This window comes from Ornithorhynchus anatinus, chromosome 4, assembly GCF_004115215.2.
Source record: "Ornithorhynchus anatinus isolate Pmale09 chromosome 4, mOrnAna1.pri.v4, whole genome shotgun sequence".
Lineage (NCBI taxonomy): Eukaryota > Metazoa > Chordata > Mammalia > Monotremata > Ornithorhynchidae > Ornithorhynchus > Ornithorhynchus anatinus.
The window spans coordinates 125,749,139-125,767,638 of record NC_041731.1 but is presented as its reverse complement, the minus strand read 5'-3'; the positions used below and the strand labels follow the sequence as shown (position 1 = coordinate 125,767,638).

At 46.2% G+C, this 18,500-nt stretch overlaps 1 protein-coding gene across 1 annotated transcript in view; it reads left to right on the top strand.

The window, feature by feature from the left end:
* The window catches only part of OTOP1 (otopetrin 1), a 35,898-nt gene extending 19,227 nt beyond the window's left edge, over window positions 1-16,671 (top strand). Inside the window, exons 6-8 of the mRNA XM_039911979.1 lie at window positions 6,508-6,638; window positions 6,995-7,947; window positions 16,495-16,671. Coding sequence (XP_039767913.1) covers window positions 6,508-6,638; window positions 6,995-7,947; window positions 16,495-16,665 — 1,255 coding nt within the window. The 3' untranslated portion in view covers window positions 16,666-16,671. The remainder of the gene's footprint in view (window positions 1-6,507; window positions 6,639-6,994; window positions 7,948-16,494) is intronic.
* Window positions 16,672-18,500: the final 1,829 nt, after the last annotated feature.

The following is an 18,500-nucleotide window of genomic DNA, read 5'->3' as shown; positions in this document are numbered from 1 at the left end:
AGGCATCCTCTTCCTGCTCTCAGGAAAGCATATTCCCCCGCTACCATGAAACAGCGTGGCCTACTGGAATGAGCATAGACCTGGGCGTCAGAGGACCTGGGCTCTAATCCTGGCTTTGCTGGGAGGGAGGATGAATGAAGGAGCAAGTACAAGTGCAGCAGAAGGGAGTGGGTGAAGAGGAGAGGAGGGCCTAGTCAGGGAAGGCTTCTTGAAGGAGATGTGCCTTCAATAAGCTTTTGAAGTGAGGGAAAAGATGCAGAAGAATCTCAGTGTGACAGTCAACCCATATAGTATGAAGAAAACTTATAATAACTCTTGTTATAGCTCTTGTTATAAAAATTTAACGCTTGTTAAAGAAAACTTATAACTCTTGGGGGGAAAACTCTTGTCACTGCATCTCGCTTGTTACCTGAAGGGTTGGTAGAGACAGTCCAGGCTGGAGGAGACCTTTCAGCAGGGCACTCTCTCCTGGACCCCCTCCAATCTGGCTTCCGTCCCCTCCACTCCACCGAAACTGCCCTCTCAAAGGTCACCAATGACCTCCTTCTTGCCAAATCCAATGGCTCCTACTTTATCCTAGTCCTCCTTGACCTCTCAGCTGCCTTTGACACTGTCGACCATCCCCTTCTCCTCCACACTTTATCTCACCTTGGCTTCACGGATTCCGTCCTCTCCCGGTTCTATCCTAATCCTCCTTGACCTCTCAGCTGCCTTTGACACTGTCGACCATCCCCTTCTCCTCCACACTATATCTAACCTTGGCTTCACGGACTCCGTCCTCTCCCGGTTCTCCTCTTATCTCTCTGGCCGTTCATTCTCGGTCTCCTTCGCGGGCTCCTCCTCTCCCTCCCATCCACTAACTGTAGGGTTCCTCAAGGGTCAGTTCTTGGCCCTCTTCTGTTCTCCATCTATACTCACTCCCTTGGTGTACTCATTTGCTCCCACGACTTCAACTATCATCTCTATGCAGATGACACCCAAATCTACATCTCCTCCCCTGTTCTCTCCCCCTCCCTTCAGGCTCGTAATAATAATGGTGGTATTTGTTAAGCGCTTGGGGTAGATACAGGCTCATCAGGTTGTCCCACGTGAGGCTCACAGTCATAGTCCCCATTTTACAGATGAGGGAACTGAGGCACAGAGAAGTTAAGTGACTTGCCCACAGTCACATAGCTGACAAGTGGCAGAGCTGGGATTTGAACTCATGACCTCTGACTCCCAAGCCCAGGCTCTTTCCACTAAGCCACGCTGCTTCTCGATCTCCTCCTGCCTCCAGGACGTCTCTACCTGGATGTCCGCCCGCCACCTTAGACTCAACATGTCCAAGACCGAGCTCCTTATCTTCCCTCCCAAACCCTGTCCTCTCCCTGACGTCCCCGTCACTGTGGACGGCACTACCATCCTTCCTGCTTCACAGGCCCGCAACCTTGGTGTCATCCTTGACTCTGCTTTCTCATTCACCCCACACATCCAGTCTGTCACCAAAACCTGCCAGTCTCACCTTTACCCTTTCCTCTCCATCCAAACTGCTATCTTGCTGGTAAAAGCTCTCATCATATCCCGGCTGGATTATTGCATCAGCTTCCTCTCTGATCTCCCATGCTCCTGTCTCTCCCCTCTCCAGTCTATTCTTCATTCCACTGCCTGGATCATCTTTCTTCAGAAACTTTCTGGGCATGTCATTCCCGTCCTCAAAAACCTCAAGTGATTACCTATCAACCTCTGCATGAAACAAAAACTCCTCACTCTTGGCTTCAAAGCTGTCCATCACCTTGCCTCATCCTACCTCACCTCCCTTCTCTCCTTCTCCAGCCCAGCCCGCACACTCTGTGCCTCTGCTGCTCACCTCCTCATGGTCCCTCATTCGCGCCTGTCCCGCCGTTGACCCCTGGCCCACGTCCCACCTCTGTCCTGGAATGCCCTCCCTCCTCCCATTTGCCAAACTCTCTCTTTTCCCCTCTTCAAAGCCCTACTGAGAGCTCACCTCCTCCAAGAGGCCTTCCCACACTGAGCCCCCCCTTTCCCTGTGCTCCTCTTCCCCACCCCATTCCCCCTACTCCCTCCCTCTGGTCTTCCCCCTTCCCCTCCCTTCAGCACTGTGCTCATTTGTATATATTATTTATTACCCTATTTATTTTGATAATGAGACCTCCTTGATTCTATTTATCTTGATGATGTTGTCTTGTTTTTGTTTTGTTCTGTTTTGCTTTGTTGTCTGTCTCCCCCGTTTAGACTGTGAGCCCGTTGTTGGGCAGGGATTGTCCCTATCTTTTGCCGAATTGTCCATTCCAAGCTCTTAGTACAGTGCTCTGCACATAGTAAGCACTCAATAAATATGATCGAATGAGTGAATGAATGAATGGTCTCTGCCTGTACTTGGACCGATCATCTCTCGGTGGGAGGAATTTAGTGGCCCCTGGATTGAGGGCTTAATCCTGTTGCTCTTGGGTTGAGGGCTGAATGGTATCTAAAACCTCGTGGCCCCTGGGTTGGAGGGTTTAATGGTGTCCGAAAAATCTCATCGCCCCTGGGTAGGAGAGTTTAATGGAAGCATGAATCCTTTACGATTAATGATTTGTGCATGCTAATAAATGTTTTCTTACCTTAATACTGAATATCATGGTTTGTTCCATTGGTAAAGATGAGTCACGGACCCCCTCCGCTCCAAACAAAAACTCCTCACTCTAGGCTTCAAGGCTCTCCGTCACCTTGCCCCTTCCTACCTCTCCTCCCTTCTCTCTTTCTACCGCCCACCCCGCACGCTCCGCTCCTCTGCCGCCCACCTCCTCACCGTCCCTCGGTCTCGCCCGTCCCGCCGTCGACCCCCGGGTCACGTCCTCCCGCGGTCCCGGAACGCCCTCCCTCCTCACCTCCGCCAAACTGATTCTCTTTCCCTCTTCAAAACCCTGCTTAAAACTCACCTCCTCCAAGAGGCGTTCCCAGACTGAGCTCCTCTTCTCCCTCTACTCCCTCTGCCATCCCCCCTTCACCTCTCCGCAGCTAAACCCTCATTTTCCCCTTTTCCCTCTGCTCCTCCACCTCTCCCTTCCCATCCCCACAGCACTGTACTCGTCCGCTCAACTGTATATATTTTCGTTACCCTATTTATTTTGTTAATGAATTGTACATCGCCTCGATTCTATTTAGTTGCCATCGGTTTTTACGAGATGTTCTTCCCCTTGACTCTGTTTATTGCCATTGTTCTCGTCCGTCCGTCTCCCCCGATTAGACTGTAAGCCCGTCAAACGGCAGGGACCGTCTCTATCTGTTGCCGACTTGTTCATCCCAAGCGCTTAGTACAGTGCTCTGCACATAGTAAGCGCTCAATAAATACTATTGAATGAATGAATGAATAATTGGCCTTATCAGACGTACGAAGCAGCCCGGAGCAAGGGGTGCGGATCTTCTACGCAGTAGCCACCCCACCTCCCAGGACCTCTCTTTGACTGGAAGCTCCTTGTGGGCAGGGATTGTATCTCATATTCATTTATTCAATCAATCGTCTTTATTGAGCACTTATCGTGTGCAGAGCACTGTACTAAGTGCTTGGAAAGTACAATTTGGCAACAGATAGAAACAATCCCTGCCCAACAATGGGCTCACAGTCTAGAAAGGGGAGACAGATAACACTCCCCCAAGTGCTTAGTAGAGTGCTCTGCACACAGTAAGTGCTCAATAAATACGATTGACTGACTGACTGACCGCCATGCTTGGCAAAACACCCGCACCGACCCTCTCTGCAGAGTGCATTCTCCTGAGCTTCATCACTTGGGAAGCAGCATTATCTAGTGGCTAGAGCCCGGACCTGGGAGTCAGAAGGACCTGGGTTCTAGTCTCAGCTCTACCACTTGTCCACTCTGTGACCTTGGGCAAATCACTTAATTTCTCTGGGACATGTGGGACAGGAACTGTGTCCAACCTGATTAGCTTGTGTCTACCCAGCACTTAGAACAGTGCTTATAAGCACTTAACAAATACCATTATTATTATTGTTATTAGGGAAGGTGGCATCATTTTGAAGGGTAGAAAAGAGCATCTGTCATATAGCAGTCTCTCAAGAGAATAAAACACCCAGCAGTATCTCCTGCTGAGGAAAGCACCTCAAAGACAGTCAGTTTCTTGATCCCAAGCTGATTATCTAGTATCTACCCCAATGCTTAGTATAGTGCCTGGCACATAGTAAATAATAATGATAATATTTGTTAAGCGCTTACTATGTGCCAAGCACCGTTCTAAGCGCTGGGGGAGATACAAGGTAATCAGGTTGTCCCACATGGGGCTCACAGTCTTATTCCCATTTTACAGATGAGGTAACTAAGGCACCGAGCAGTTAGGTGACTTGCCCACAGTCACCCAGCTGACAAGTGGTGGTCAGGATTAGAACCCTCGACCTCTGACTCCCAAGCCCGGGCTCTTCCCACTAAGCCACGCTTAACAAATACCGTTAATAGAACAAAGACAAATCAAGAAACATGGATCCTTCTGTAATAGTCATAATTACGTCACTTAGTGAGTGCTTGCTACGTGCTAAGGGCTCCCATAGATACAGCTCCTGTCCCACATGAGGCTCACAATCTGTTTATCTCCATTTTACAGGTGAGGAATCAGAGGCCCAGAGGCGAAGCCATTCAGTCATTCGTATTTCAGTCAGTCAGTTGTATTTGTTGAGCACTTACTGTGTGCAGAGCACTATTCATTCATTCAATAGTATTTATTGAGTGCTTACTATGTGCAGAGCACTGTACTAAGTGCTTGGAATGTACTATTCGGCAACAGATAGAGACAATCCCTGTCCAATGAAGGGCTCACAGTCCAACTGGGGGAGACAGACAGCAAAGCAAAACAGAATGAAACAAAAACAAGACAACTATATTGAGCACTTGGGAAAGCACAATAGAACAATAAATGAATGTATTCCCTACCCACAACGAGCTTATAGTTTGGAGACTGTAAATTTGTTGCTGAAGATTTTGCCTCAGATCTCATCAGAGGCCAGTGACTGAGCAGGACTAGAACCTGGTTATTTTAGTATTTAGGGAGCACCTACTAATGGCAGAATGTCAGAAGGTCCTGCTTTCTCCTCCTTCAACACCTCACCAGTGTTGAAAGAACATCCCACCCAAAGGGACAGCCAATCCGGGTGCCAAGGTGGCGCCATTGTTTTTGGCATCCCGTGCGATAAATGAGATTTTAGTCACGCCAAGATTTGGGACTAGGCCGAGAAAAGGCAATCTAAATCAGAAGAACACCGGATAATTCACCTCAATGTGGGCTAGTTTGATTAAAACTCTCAAGAGCAGGGATTGTGTTGTTTTACTCTTACCATGCTCTCTCAAACCCCTGGTAAACTGTCCTCCACACAGTAGGTACTCACTAAATACTATTAATTGAACAAGCAAATGAATAAACAAACTAAACCGTAACTCCAGATTCGAGGGAAATGTTTTCTTAGTTTGAGCAAATTTGCAGATGAAACGTATAGGGGGAACACTATTACAGTGTGTCTTTGTGTGTATGTTAGATTATCAATGAACATTCTCTAAGCAGCGGTAGTATTCGTTTTTTGTTTGTTTGTTTACAATTTGCCCTCTGATCGGATAAAGTTCACAAGACAAGGAATAGCCAAAGGAAAATAGACATTTTCAGCAACCAAAACCCATCTACTCCAAAAGACCAGCTCTGAGCCGGTTTTCTGCTCCTTGTGAACTGTACGTGACACTACTGCCTTATTAGGGGGCTCTTTGCTCGGTTGATATGGGGTCCATCCTGTTCTTCCGTGATTTGGAACGCCCATGGATTGAAGCTCTAATGAAATTCAACTGAATTAATTAATGAAATTAACCGAGAAGCAGTTAATGGAAAGAGCCCGGGTTCGGGAGTCAGAGGACTTGGGTTCTAATCCTGGCTCCACCACTTATCTGCTCTGTGACCTTGGGCAAGCCACTTAAGTTCTCTGTTCCTCAGTTACCTCATCTGTAAAATGGGAATTAAGACTGTGAGCCCCATGTGGGACAACCTTATATCATTAACTTATATCTACCCCAGCGCGTAGAACACTGCTTGGCACATGGTAAGTGCTTAACAAATACCATAACCATTAATTATTATTAACTGGCATCATGTGCAAAACCAGTTGAAGTCAGTCAGAATTCAAACGAGAATGATCTATGCAATTTGTGACCGGACAAAAGTTCCAGCACTATGGATTATTCCATCTATGGATCATATTTATAAAGCACTTACTGTGTGAAGAGCACTTTACTAAGGACTGGAAAGAGTAAGATATAACGATATAACAGACACATTCCCTGCCCGCAGAGAGCTTACCGATGCAATTGCTGGTGAGTTTGACTTGAAATGTAAGGGAGCATCTTAATACATTGCTTGAAAGTCACCCTTACTGTTAGAATTCATCATCATCATTGATCACTGGCATATTCTTTGGTTGGGATTGTCATCTGTTCACCTTTTTTAGAGATCTCAAGGATGACTCTTTTCATTTCCTAGGTTTGGGGTGATCCACTCGGTGTTTACAAACTTACTCCTTTGGGCCAACGGAGTGTTGGCCGAGTCAAAGCACCAGCTTAATGAACACAAGGAAAGACTCATTACGCTGGGGTTTGGAAACATAACAGTAGGTAAGCCAAAACAGTTGCTGCATTTCTTAATGATAATGGTATTGCTTAAGCGCTTACTATGCGCCAGGTACCGTCCTAAGCACCAGGGTAGGTAGTAGCAAATCGGGTTGGACACAGTTCCTGTCCCACTTGGGGCTCACTGTCTCATTCCCCATTTGCAGTGAGATTATAGGGATCAGAAGCCATGACCTTCTGACTCCCAGCCCCATGCTCGATCCAGTATGCCATGCTGCTTCTCAATCATTGTGGGCGTCAGCGATTTTGTGATGGGCGACGGGAAATGTCACTCATTTTACCTTTGTCTCTGAAGCTGTTCGGTTAGTCCTTGTCTTGGCGTAAGGCTTTTTCTCTTTCAGTTTTAGATCATCACACTCCCCAGTGCAATTGTTCAACTGCAACCATCTGCTCCATATTCTCTCAAGGGATTTACTACCTGTACCCTTTCAACATAGAATACCATGTTTTAGCGTCCACGATGCTCTACGTCCTGTGGAAGAATATCGGGCGCCAAGTGGAAAGCCAACAGCACCAGAGAATCCAATTCGAGTTTCATAGAGTGATCGCCGGCACGACCCTGGGATTGGCCGTGCTGACCTCCACCATCTCCATCGTGGTCATCTATCTGATTCAGATTGGCCGCTCCAGGAGCCAGAGCGAGGCGGCGCTGATCATGTTTTATTTGCACGCCATCGCCTCGCTGGTTCTGATGGCGGGGGCCGGGATGGCCGGCATCCGGATTTCCAGAATGGAAGCCCGGTCCCCGGACGATTCCAAGAATCCCGCTCGGCAGCTGGACGCCGACCTCCTGGTGGGGGCGGCTTCGGGATCCTGGCTCATCTCCTGGGGCTCCATCTTGGCGGTCATCTGCGCCGAGACCCGCCCCGTCTACACCTGGTACAGTCTGTCCTATTCCATTCTGGTTGTCCTAGAGAAATACATCCAGAATCTTTTCATCATTGAGGCCATCCACCACAAGCCGGGAAAATCGGGCGGTGACGGCGGGGCTCTTCCAATGGTCACGGTGTCCAATGGAAACCCTGCGTCGCTTTCTTCTCCCTGTTCCGGACGACCCCGTGGAGCTGGGGAGTGGGACGCAGAGGCACCTTCAGAGGCAGGAGAGCCCCCTCCTCGGAGGCCCGGCCTGAGCCAAGACCGCCGAGGAGACGGGAAAGGCGACGGCCGGGGCAATGGCCCCGTGGCGTCTTTGACACCGGACCTTTCCGGCTGTAGTGTGAATTCCCAGCGGGCCAACGGCAAGAGAGGCACCCTGAGGAACATTGCGGCATTTTTGTTCCTCTGTAATATTTCGGTAAGAGGCTTTGGTAATATAACTTGTAAAGCTGTCAAAATAATTCCCCAAAATGAAGCAGCATGGTCCAGTGGAGCGGGCATGGGCCTGGGAATCAGAAGGTTGAGGGTTGTAATCCCAGTTCCACCACTTCTCTGCTCTGTGATGTTGGGCAAGTCATTTCATTTCTCTGGACTTCAGTTTCCTTATCTGGAAAATGGGGATTAAGACTGGGAGCCCCATGTGTCCAAACTGGTTAATTTGTATCTATCCCAGTGCTTAGAACAGTGCCTGGGACATAGCGAGGGCTTAACAAGTACCATGATAATTATTATTAATCTTATTCTTATTAGAGCTTGGGTCTGGCGTCAGAAGGACCTGGGTTCTAATCCCCGCTCCACCGCTTGTCTGCTGTATGGCTTTGGGCAAGTCATTTCACTTCTCTGGGCTTCAGTTACCTCATCTGGAATATGGGGATTAAGACTGTGAGCCCCATGTGGGACAGGGACTGCTATGTCCATCCTGATTAGCTTGCATCTACCCTAGCACTTAATACAGTGCCTGGCATATAGTAAGCGCTTGACAACTAACATAAATTAAAAAAAAATGAACACATTTGAATAGTAGTTACTTGAAGTGAGGGCTTGTCAAATTTATCAAAACACACACTTATGAATACTAGTGTGGGCTTTTCATTTAGAAAAGCCATCCTTTTATGAAGGCTGGAGATTTTTGTTAGACTATAAATTGGAACAAAACAAATTGGTTCAGTTCTCCTAAAACATAAAAATACGAATACAGATCTACTACTGTCTTGTCTTATGCTGTCAAGTCATCTCCGACCCATAGCAATACCTTGGACACATCTTTCCCAGAACGCCCCACCTCCGTCTGCAATCGTTCTGGTAGTGGATCTGCAGAGTTTTCTGGGTAAAAATCCATAAGTAGTTTACCACTGCCTCCTTCCGTGCAGTAAACTTGAGTCTCCACCCTCGACTCTCTCCCGTGCCGCTGCTGCCCGGCACAGGGTAGTTTGTAGCAGGTTGCCTTCCACTCGCTAGCCACTTCCCAAGCTAAGAATGGAATGGGTACGCCTCTGCTTGACTCTCCCTCCCATAGTGGAGACTGGTAGAGTAATAATAATAATGATAATAATAACGATGGTATTTATTAAGCGTTTACTATGTGCCAAGCACTGTTCTAAGCACTGGGGGAGATACCAGGTCATCAGGTTGTCCCATGTGGGGTTCACAGTCTTAATCCCTATTTTACAGATGAGATAACTGAGGCACAGAGAAGTGAAGTGACTTGCCCAAAGTCATAGAGCTGATAAGTGGCAGAGAGGGGATTAGAACCCATGACCTCTGACTCCCAAGCCCGGGCTCTTTCCACTAAGCCACGCTACTTCTGAGTACTGGAAACTCTCCAGATGCAACCCTGAGAGGGGGATCTACTACTACTAAAGAAAATACTAATGATAATTGTGGAATTTATTAAGGATTTACTATGTGCCAAGCACTAGGGGAGCTGCAAGAAAATCAGTCAGTCAGTCCATGGCATTTGTTGATCATTTAGTGAACTCATATTTATAATATAGTGGGATAAACATCTCGCCTCCAGGTGAAATCCATTAGTCTGAAAGCCCAAGAAACACAACTAACCTAGGATTTATAGTTTTCTGGTCAATTTTACAAACTGTCATTTCACCGCTTGGAGCAGCGCTTGGGTCAAGCACATTTTGTCATTAGTGCTAGGAATGAGTGCCTTTTATTATGGTACTTGTAAAACACTTACAATGTGCCAATCAATCAATCGATCACATTTATCGAGCACTTACTGTGTCCAGAACACTGTACTAGTCGCTTGGGAGAGTATGGCATAACGGAGTTGGTAGACACATTCCCTGCCCACAGTGAGCTCGCAATCCAGATGAGGAGACAGGCATTAACATAAATCAGTAAATTGTGGATATGAACATAAGTGCTGTGGGGCAGAGGGAGGGGTGAATAAAAGGAGCAAATCAGAGCGAGGCAGAAGGGAATGGGAAAAGAGGAAATGAGGGCTTAGTCAGGAAAGGACTCATGGAGAAGATGTGCTTTCAGTAAAGCTTTGAACATGGAGAGAATAACATTTCAGGCTTAGAGGCGGGACATGGGTGAGGGATAGGAGATGAGATAGACGAGATCGAGGTACGGTGGGTAGGTTGGTGTTAGAGGAGAGAAGTGTGTTGGCTGGGTCGTAATAGGAGAGCAGCGAGGTAAGGCAGGAGAGGGCAAGATGATGGAGTGCTTTGAAGCCTATGGTAGGGAGTTTCTGTTTGATGTGGAGGTGGATGGACAACCACTGGAGGTTCTTGAGGAGTGGGGAAATATGTCCCGAAAATTTCTGTAGAAAAATGATGCGGGCAGCAGAGTGAAGTATGGACTGGAGTGGGGAGAGACAGGAGGCAGGGAGGTCAGCAAGGGGGCTGATATAGTAATCAAGGCGGGATAGGATAAGTGCTTGGATTAAGGTAGTAGCAGTTTGGATGCAGAGGAAAGGGTGGGTTTTAGAGATTTCGTGAAGGTTAAACAGACAGGATTTAATGATAGAATGAATATGTGGGTTGAATGAGAGAGAAGAGTCTAGGCTAAAGCCAAGGTTTTGGGCTTGAGAGACAGGAAGGATGGTGGTGCTGTCTACAGTGATGGGGATTCTGTTGCTGACTTGTTCATTCCAAGCGCTTAGTACAGTGCTCTGCACATAGTAAGCGCTCAATAAATACTATTGAAAGGGGAGGACAGGGTTTGGGTGGGAAGGTAAGTAGTTCTGTTATGGACATGTTGTATTTGGGGAGTCGGCGGAACATCCAAGTAGGGATGTCTTGAAGACAGGACGAAATGCAAGCTTGCAGAGAGGGAGAGAGAGAAGGGCTGGAGAAATAGATTTGGGAATCATCTGCTTAGAGGTGGGCGTTGAAGTTATAGAAGCGAACGAGTCCTCCAAAGGAATAAGTGTAGATGGAGAATAGAAGGGGACCCGAACTGAGCTTAGATGGACTCCCACAGTCAGAAGATGGGAGGAAGAAGAGGAGCCTTTGAAAGAGACTGGTAATGAGCACCCAGAGAGCTAAGAGGAGAGCCAGAAGAGGACGGTGTTGGTGAAGCCAAGGTTGGATGATGTTTCCAGGAGAATGGGTTGGTCGACAGTGTCAAAGGCAGCTGTGAGGACGAGGAGGATGAGGATGGAGTAGAGGCTGTTGGATTTGACAAGAAGGAGATCATTTGTGACCTTTCTGTGGAGTGAAGGGGACAGAAGCCAGATCAGAGGGGATCAAGGAGAGAATTGGAGGAGAGGAACTGGAGGGCAGGTATAGACAACTCATTCAGGGAGTTTGGAGAGGAACGGTAGGAGGGAGATGGGGTGATGACTGGAGGGAGTCGAGGGGTCAAGGAGGGTTTTTGTAAGATAGGGGAGACATGGGCATGATTAAAAGCAGTGGGGAAGATGCCACTGGAGAATGAAAAATTGAAGATGGCGGTCAGGGAGGGAATAAGAGAGGGGCCAAGTGTTTTGACAAGGTGTGAAGGGATGGGGTTGGATGTCCAGGTGGAGGGGGTGGATTTTGAGAGAAGGCAGGAGATCTCCTCTTGAGATACACCTGGGAAGGATGGAAGAGTTGAAGAAGAGGCAGGAGGAGGGAGGGAGATTTTAAGATATTTTGACAGTTTCAGTTTTTTCAATAACTAGGTGGCCAGTCAATAGGGGCAAGAGATTCATTCATTCAATAGTATTTATTGAGCGCTTACTATGAGCAGAACACTGTACTAAGTGCTTGGAATGTACAATTCGACAACAGATAGAGACAATCCCTGCCCATTGATGGGCTTAGAGTCTAATCGGGGGAGACGGACAAAAACAAAACAAAAATAAAGAGATGAGGGAGGCAGGGGAGCAGCAGGAGGGCAATGAGCTTAGGTGGCAATAAGGTTGGAGATATAGTTTTGCCGGGCAGAGGAGGGGGCAGAATTAAAACACACAAGGATAAACTTGAAGTGGTCAAGGTCGGCTTGATACCTAGATTTGCTCCAGCAGTGCTCTGCGCCTCAAGAACAGGAACAGAGGAAGCAGACTGTGCAGATGATCCAGGGCTGAGGGTTAGTGGTTCGAGAACCCCAAAAGGATAGGGGAGCGAGTGAGTTGGGTTCAGTAGGGAAGGTGGTGTTGAGGGTGTCAGTTTGGCCGTCAGGGGAAGGTAGTTTGGCTACAAAGGCTAAATGGGGCATGATGACTTGAGAAAATCAGATGGGGTCAAAAACTTGGAGATCTCTGTCGGGGAACAGAACAGGTTTGTGGAGAGGAGGTGTGTGGGAGAAAAAAACCCGTTACCCTATTTATTTTGTTCATTACCCTATTTATTTTGTTAATGAAATGTACATCGCCTTGATTCTGTTTATTTGCTATTGTTTTAATGAGATGTTCATCCCCTCGATTCTATTTATTGCTATTGTTCTTGTCTGTCTGTATCCCCCGATTATTCATTCATTCATTCATTCAATCAGTAGTATTTATTGAGCGCTTACTATGTGCAGAGCACTGTACTAAGCTCTTGGAATGAACAAGTCGGCAACAGATAGAGACGGTCCCTGCCGTTTGACGGGCTTACAGTCTAATCGGGGGAGACGGACAGACAAGAACAATGGCAATAAATAGAGTCAAGGGGAAGAACATCTCGTAGATTAGATTAGATTAGACCGTAAACCCGTCAAAGGGCAGGGACTGTCTCTATCTGTTACCGATTTGTCCACTCCAAGCGCTTAGTACAGTGCTCTGCACATAGTAAGCGCTCAATAAATACTATTGAATGAATGAATGAAAAGACAGGTGAGAAAGTTGTGGTCAGCGAGAGGGATTTTAGTGTTGGTGAGGGTAGAGATTGTACATTGCCTGGAGATGATGAGATCGAGTGCGTGTCCAGGTTAGTTAGAGGGTGAGGTGGGGTGGAACAGGTCACCGGACTTGAGGAGTGATAGAAAGCGGGCAGCGGAAGGGTCATCGGGAACATCTATGTGGATAGTGAAGTCCCCAAGGATCAATGGAGGGATGGTGAAAGAGAAGGAATGTGAGAAAGGGATCCAAATGGTTCAAAAAGTTGGAGGAGGGACCTGTCACTGCACTGGACACAGGTTGGATAATCGGGTTTGTTCCACGAACAAGTAGCTGAAACCAACTGAAAGGTAGCTGAATTCCTTCCTGCAATGTGGTAGGGGAATTCTGTTTGGAACTTAGAATACCAGCCTCTAGACTGTAAGCTCATTATAGACAAGGAATGTGTCTGTTTTATTGTACTCACCCAAGCGCTTAGTACAGTGCTTTGCACATGGTGAGCACTCACAAAATACAATTGAATGAATGACTGAATAAACACTAGCATTCCAGCAGTTCTTTGGATTTCTGCACATAGTTAGCACTCAATAAATACTATTGATTGAATGAATTTCCAGGAGTGAGTCTTTGGAATCGATGGCCAAGTTTCCTTTGTTTTGCTTGCGGTTGAGGGTGCAGTTTTTACAAAGACTCTGATAGTGGAAAAATATCAATCAGAGCTAAGACTAGGACTAGGAAAGCCACGCTCACGGAAGCTGTGAGATAATCAGCTTTACCTTTCTCTAGACTGTGAGCTCGTTGTGGGCAGGGATTGTCTCTATTGCTGAATTAAGATGATGATAATAATGTTATGGGAAGCAGCATGGTGTAGTGGGTAGAGCACGGGCCTGGGAGTTAGAAGGCCATGGTTCGAATCATGTTCCACCACTTGTCTGCTGTGTGATGTCGGGTAAGTCACTTTACTTCTCTGTGCTGACTGTGACCCTTCTAGACTGTGAATCCGTTGTTGGGTAGGGATTGTCTCTATCTGTTGCCGAATTGTACTTTCCAAGCGCTTAGTATAGTGCTTTGTACACAGTAAGCACTCAATAAATACCATTGAATGACTGACCGATTGAATGAAAATGGGGGATTGAGACTGTGAGCTCCAGTCGGGACAGGAACTGTGTCCAACCTGATTTGCTTATATCAACTCCAGTGCTTAGTACAGTATTTGGCATGTAGTAAGTGCTAAAGAAATACCACAATTATTAATAATATTATTAATGAAAATAATGGTAATTGTTAAGCACTTACTATGCGTCAAGCCCTGTACTAAGTGCTGGAATCGTTACGTGATAATCAGCTCCTGTCCCACATGGAGCTCACAGTCTTGGTAGGAGGGTGAACAGGTAATAATAATAATAATGTTGGTATTTGTTAAGCGCTTACTATGTGCAGAGCACTGTTCTAAGCGCTGGGATAGATACAGGTATTAAATCCCCACTTTATAGATGACAAAACTGAGGGACAGAGAAGTTAAGTGACTTACCCAAGGTCATGCAGCAGGCAAGTTCTATTTATTTATTTATTTATTTATTTATTTATTTATTTATTTATTTATTATCTTGATTCTATTTATTGCTATCTTGATTCTATTTATTGCTATTGTTCTTGGTCTGTCCGTCTCCCCCCATTAGACTGTCAGCCCGTCAAAGGGCAGGGACTGTCTCTATCTGTTACCGATTCGTCCATTGCAAGCGCTTAGTACGGTGCTCTGCACATAGTGAGTGCTCAATAAATACTATTGAATGAATGAATGAAAGTGGTGGAACTGGGATTAGAATTTAAGTCCCTTAACTCCCAAGCGCGTGCTCTTTCCACACCGTTTTTCACACCGGGAGCATGATTCCTCACCACCCTCCTTCAGTTTGCAGCCCGCTGGGGATTTCCCTGAGGACCTCCTCCTCTCCCCCGCCGCCTGGGGGAACAGCAGCGGCTAAGGAGGCTGCCAATGTCTGAGACCAGGGCAGATGGGCTGGGTCGTGCTTTCAAGTAAACTCAGTCGTCACATTTTATCCTCACGACATCCCTGTGAGGTCTGAGCGGCCGACGAGATTATCCCATTTGACAGATGAGGTAACCGAGGACCAGAGAGGTGAAGTGACTTGGCCAAGCTCACCCAGCTGGCTAGCGTTTAGACCGTGAGCCCGTCGTTGGGCAGGGATTGTCTCTATCTGTTGCCGAATCGTCCATTCCGAGTGCTCAGTACAGTGCTCTGCACATAGTAAGCGCTCAATAAATATGATTGAATGAACGAATGAATAGTGGCAGAGCTAGGACTAGGACCCAGGGGGCTTGATTCCCAGTTCTGTGCTCTTCCTGGTAAGCCACGCTCATGGGAGCTGTGAGGTCGATCAGTTTTACCTTTCTCTAGGCTGAGTTGTGTGCAGGGGTTGTCTCTCTTTATTGCTGTAGTATACTTTCCCAAGCACTTATCGCAGTGCTCTGCGCGCTCACTAAATCCAACCCGATTTGCATGTATCCTCTCTAGCGCTTAGTACAGTGCGTGGCACATAGTATGCGCTTAGCGAAGCAGTGTGGTTCAGTGGAAAGAGCACGGGCTTGGGAGTCAGAGGTCATGGGTTCGATTCCCGGTTCTGCCACTTGTCAGCTGTGTGACTGTGGGCAAGTCACTTCACTTCACTGTGCCTCAGTTGCCTCATCTGTAAAATGGGGATTAAGACTGTGAGCCTCACGTGGAACAACTTGATTACCCTGTATCTACCCCAGCGCTTAGAACAATGCTCTGCACATAGTAAGCGCTTAAATACTAACATTATTATTATTAATAAATACCATCATTATTCATTCATTCATTCAATAGTATTTATTGAGCGCTTACTATGTGCAGAGCACTGTACTAAGCGCTTGGAATGGACAAATCAGTAACAGATACAGTCCCTGCCCTTTGACGGGCTTACGGTCTAATCGGGGGAGACGGACAGACAAGAACAATAGCAATAAATAGAATCGAGGGAATGAACATCTCATTAAAACAATAGCAAATAAATAGAATCAAGGCGATGTACATTTCATTAACAAAATAAATAAATAGAGTAATGAAAATATATACAGTTGAGCAGACGAGTACAGTGCTGAGGGGATGGGAAGGGAGAGGGGGAGGAGCAGAGGGAGATGGGGGGAAAAGAGGGTTTAGCTGCGGAGAGGTGAAGGGGGGGCGGTAGAGGGAGTAGAGGGAGAAGGGGGGCTCAGTCTGGGAAGGTCAGACTAATATTAATCATATTAATAAATACGATTGACTGAATGAGAAGCAGATCAGCAGAGATCATCAAAGAGCATTCTACTATGGTGCTGGAGAAAAGTTTGAGAGGATCTTGTGATCGGAGGCCAGTTCTAGTTGAACAGAAGCTGGGTTTATGGGCTCAGAGCAGTGCTTGTCGGGACTAAACAAATATCCATCTCCCGTAGGACCTTGGGCAAGTGACTTCTCTGTGCCTCAGTTTCCTCATCTGTAAAATGGGGATTTAATACTCGTTCTCCCTCCCTGTGAGCTCTGTGAGGGCACAGGGACTGTGTCTGGCCTGAATATCTGGTATCTATCCCTGTCCTTAGTAAGAGCTTAATAAATACCACAATTATTAATCTGTCCTGTATGAATGAGTGAATAGCGTGAATATTTCCTTTTACCTTCCCATACAGCTCTGGATTCCACCGGCTTTTGGATGCCGCCCGGAATACGATAACGGATTGGAAGAGATTGTTTTCGGCTTTGAACCTTGGATAATAGTTGTTAACCTGGCGATGCCATTTTCCATTTTCTACCGGATGCATTCAGCTGCCTCACTCTTCGAGGTCTATTGTAAAATATGAATTCTGTACAGAGAAGCAGCGTGGCGCAGTGGAAAGAGCACGGGCTTTGGAGTCAGGGCTCGTGAGTTCGAATCCCAGCTCTGCCACTTGTCAGCTGTGTGACTGTGGGCAAGTCACTTAACTTCTCTGTGCCTCAGTTCCCTCATCTGCAAAATGGGGATGAAGACTGTGAGCCCCACATGGGACAACCCGATTCCCCTGTGTCTACCCCAGCGCTTAGAACAGTGCTCTGCACATAGTAAGCGCTTAACAAATACCAACATTATTATTACATCAATGAATGGTTGGATGGATGGAAGGGGAAACAATATTCATGAGCTGTCATTTGAGAACTGGTAAACTCTACAAGTATTAATGCAGTCAACAGGAGACTGACACAGATTTTGTGATGCTCAGTAAAATTAAGGTAGATAATTATATTTCCTAGTATTTTTCAGAAAGATTTATTATGTTAAAATAATACATTTTAGGTTGAAATTAAGATTTTGTACTTTCCATAGTATATGTACTTGCTTTTTTTCAACCAAATTAGAGCAGACTTTTATTGACTCAATTTCCCTTTGAATGGCTTCGGTGTATTTCTAATTGATCTTTGATAGACATTGAAAAAGGGATCTTTTTCTAGATTAGAAAATCTAATATGTGATACGGCATAAATCTATTGCTTTTCTCTTCTGTCAGATTAGTGTGGATACAAATAGATCAAATACAAATACAAACAAATACTGTGTTTGAATCCGGTGCCTGTTTGTATTCACACGATTTCCAAGGTTTTTGTATTAAAGTTCCTATTTTTAAGTCTTAATAAATATATTTTCTTTCCCCATTCAGATGGACTCAAATATCTTTTTCACTGGGGTCATTGGTGGGGGTCTGCCCCTCTGATTTATATTATTTTTATTATTATACTTGTTAAGCACTTGGTATGTGTCAAGAAATGTTCTAAGCACTGGAGTGAATACAAGTTAATCAGGTTGGACACAGTCCCTGTCCAATATAATAATAATAATGTTGGTATTTGTTAAGCGCTTACTATGTGCAGAGCACTGTTCTAAGCGCTGGGGTAGATACAGAGTAATCAGGTTGTCCCGCATGAGGCTCACAATCTTAATCCCCATTTTACAGATGAGGTCACTGAGGCACAGAGAAGTTAAGTGACTTGCCCACACTCACACAGCAATATGGGGCTCACAGTAGGAGAGGGTAGCATTTATCCCCATTTTACAGTTGAGGAAAGTAATAATAATAATAATTGTGATATTTATTAAGCACTTACCATATGCCAAGCACTGTAAGGCATAGAAAAATTAAGTGACTTTCCCAAGGTTACACAGCACGCAGTTGGCAGAGCCAGGATTAGAACACAGGTCCCCTGACTCGCAAGCTCATGCTATTTCCACTAGGACACACTGCTTCATAGGAACGGCCCTAATCTATGCCGATATGCGATTTAGAAATAAGAGCAAATGATGAACAATCGCAAAGAATTGAAGGGGGAATAGAATTGAAGAGCAATGAGGAGGTCCTAATCCATATTAGACTGCAAGCCCCCCAAGGGACAGGGACCACATATTATTCCCACCTATGTGAAGCAGCGTGGCTCAGTAGAAGGAGCCCGGTCTTAGGAGTCAGGGGTCATGGGTTCTAATCCCTGCTCCGCCATCCGTCAGCTGTGGGACTTTGGGCAAGTCACTTCACTTCTCGGTGCCTCAGTTACCTCATCTGTAAATTGGGGATTAAGACTCTGAGCCCCGCATGGGACATGATTGCCTTGTATCTACCCCAGCGCTTAGAACAGTGCTCGGCACATAGTAAGCGCTTAACAAATACCAACA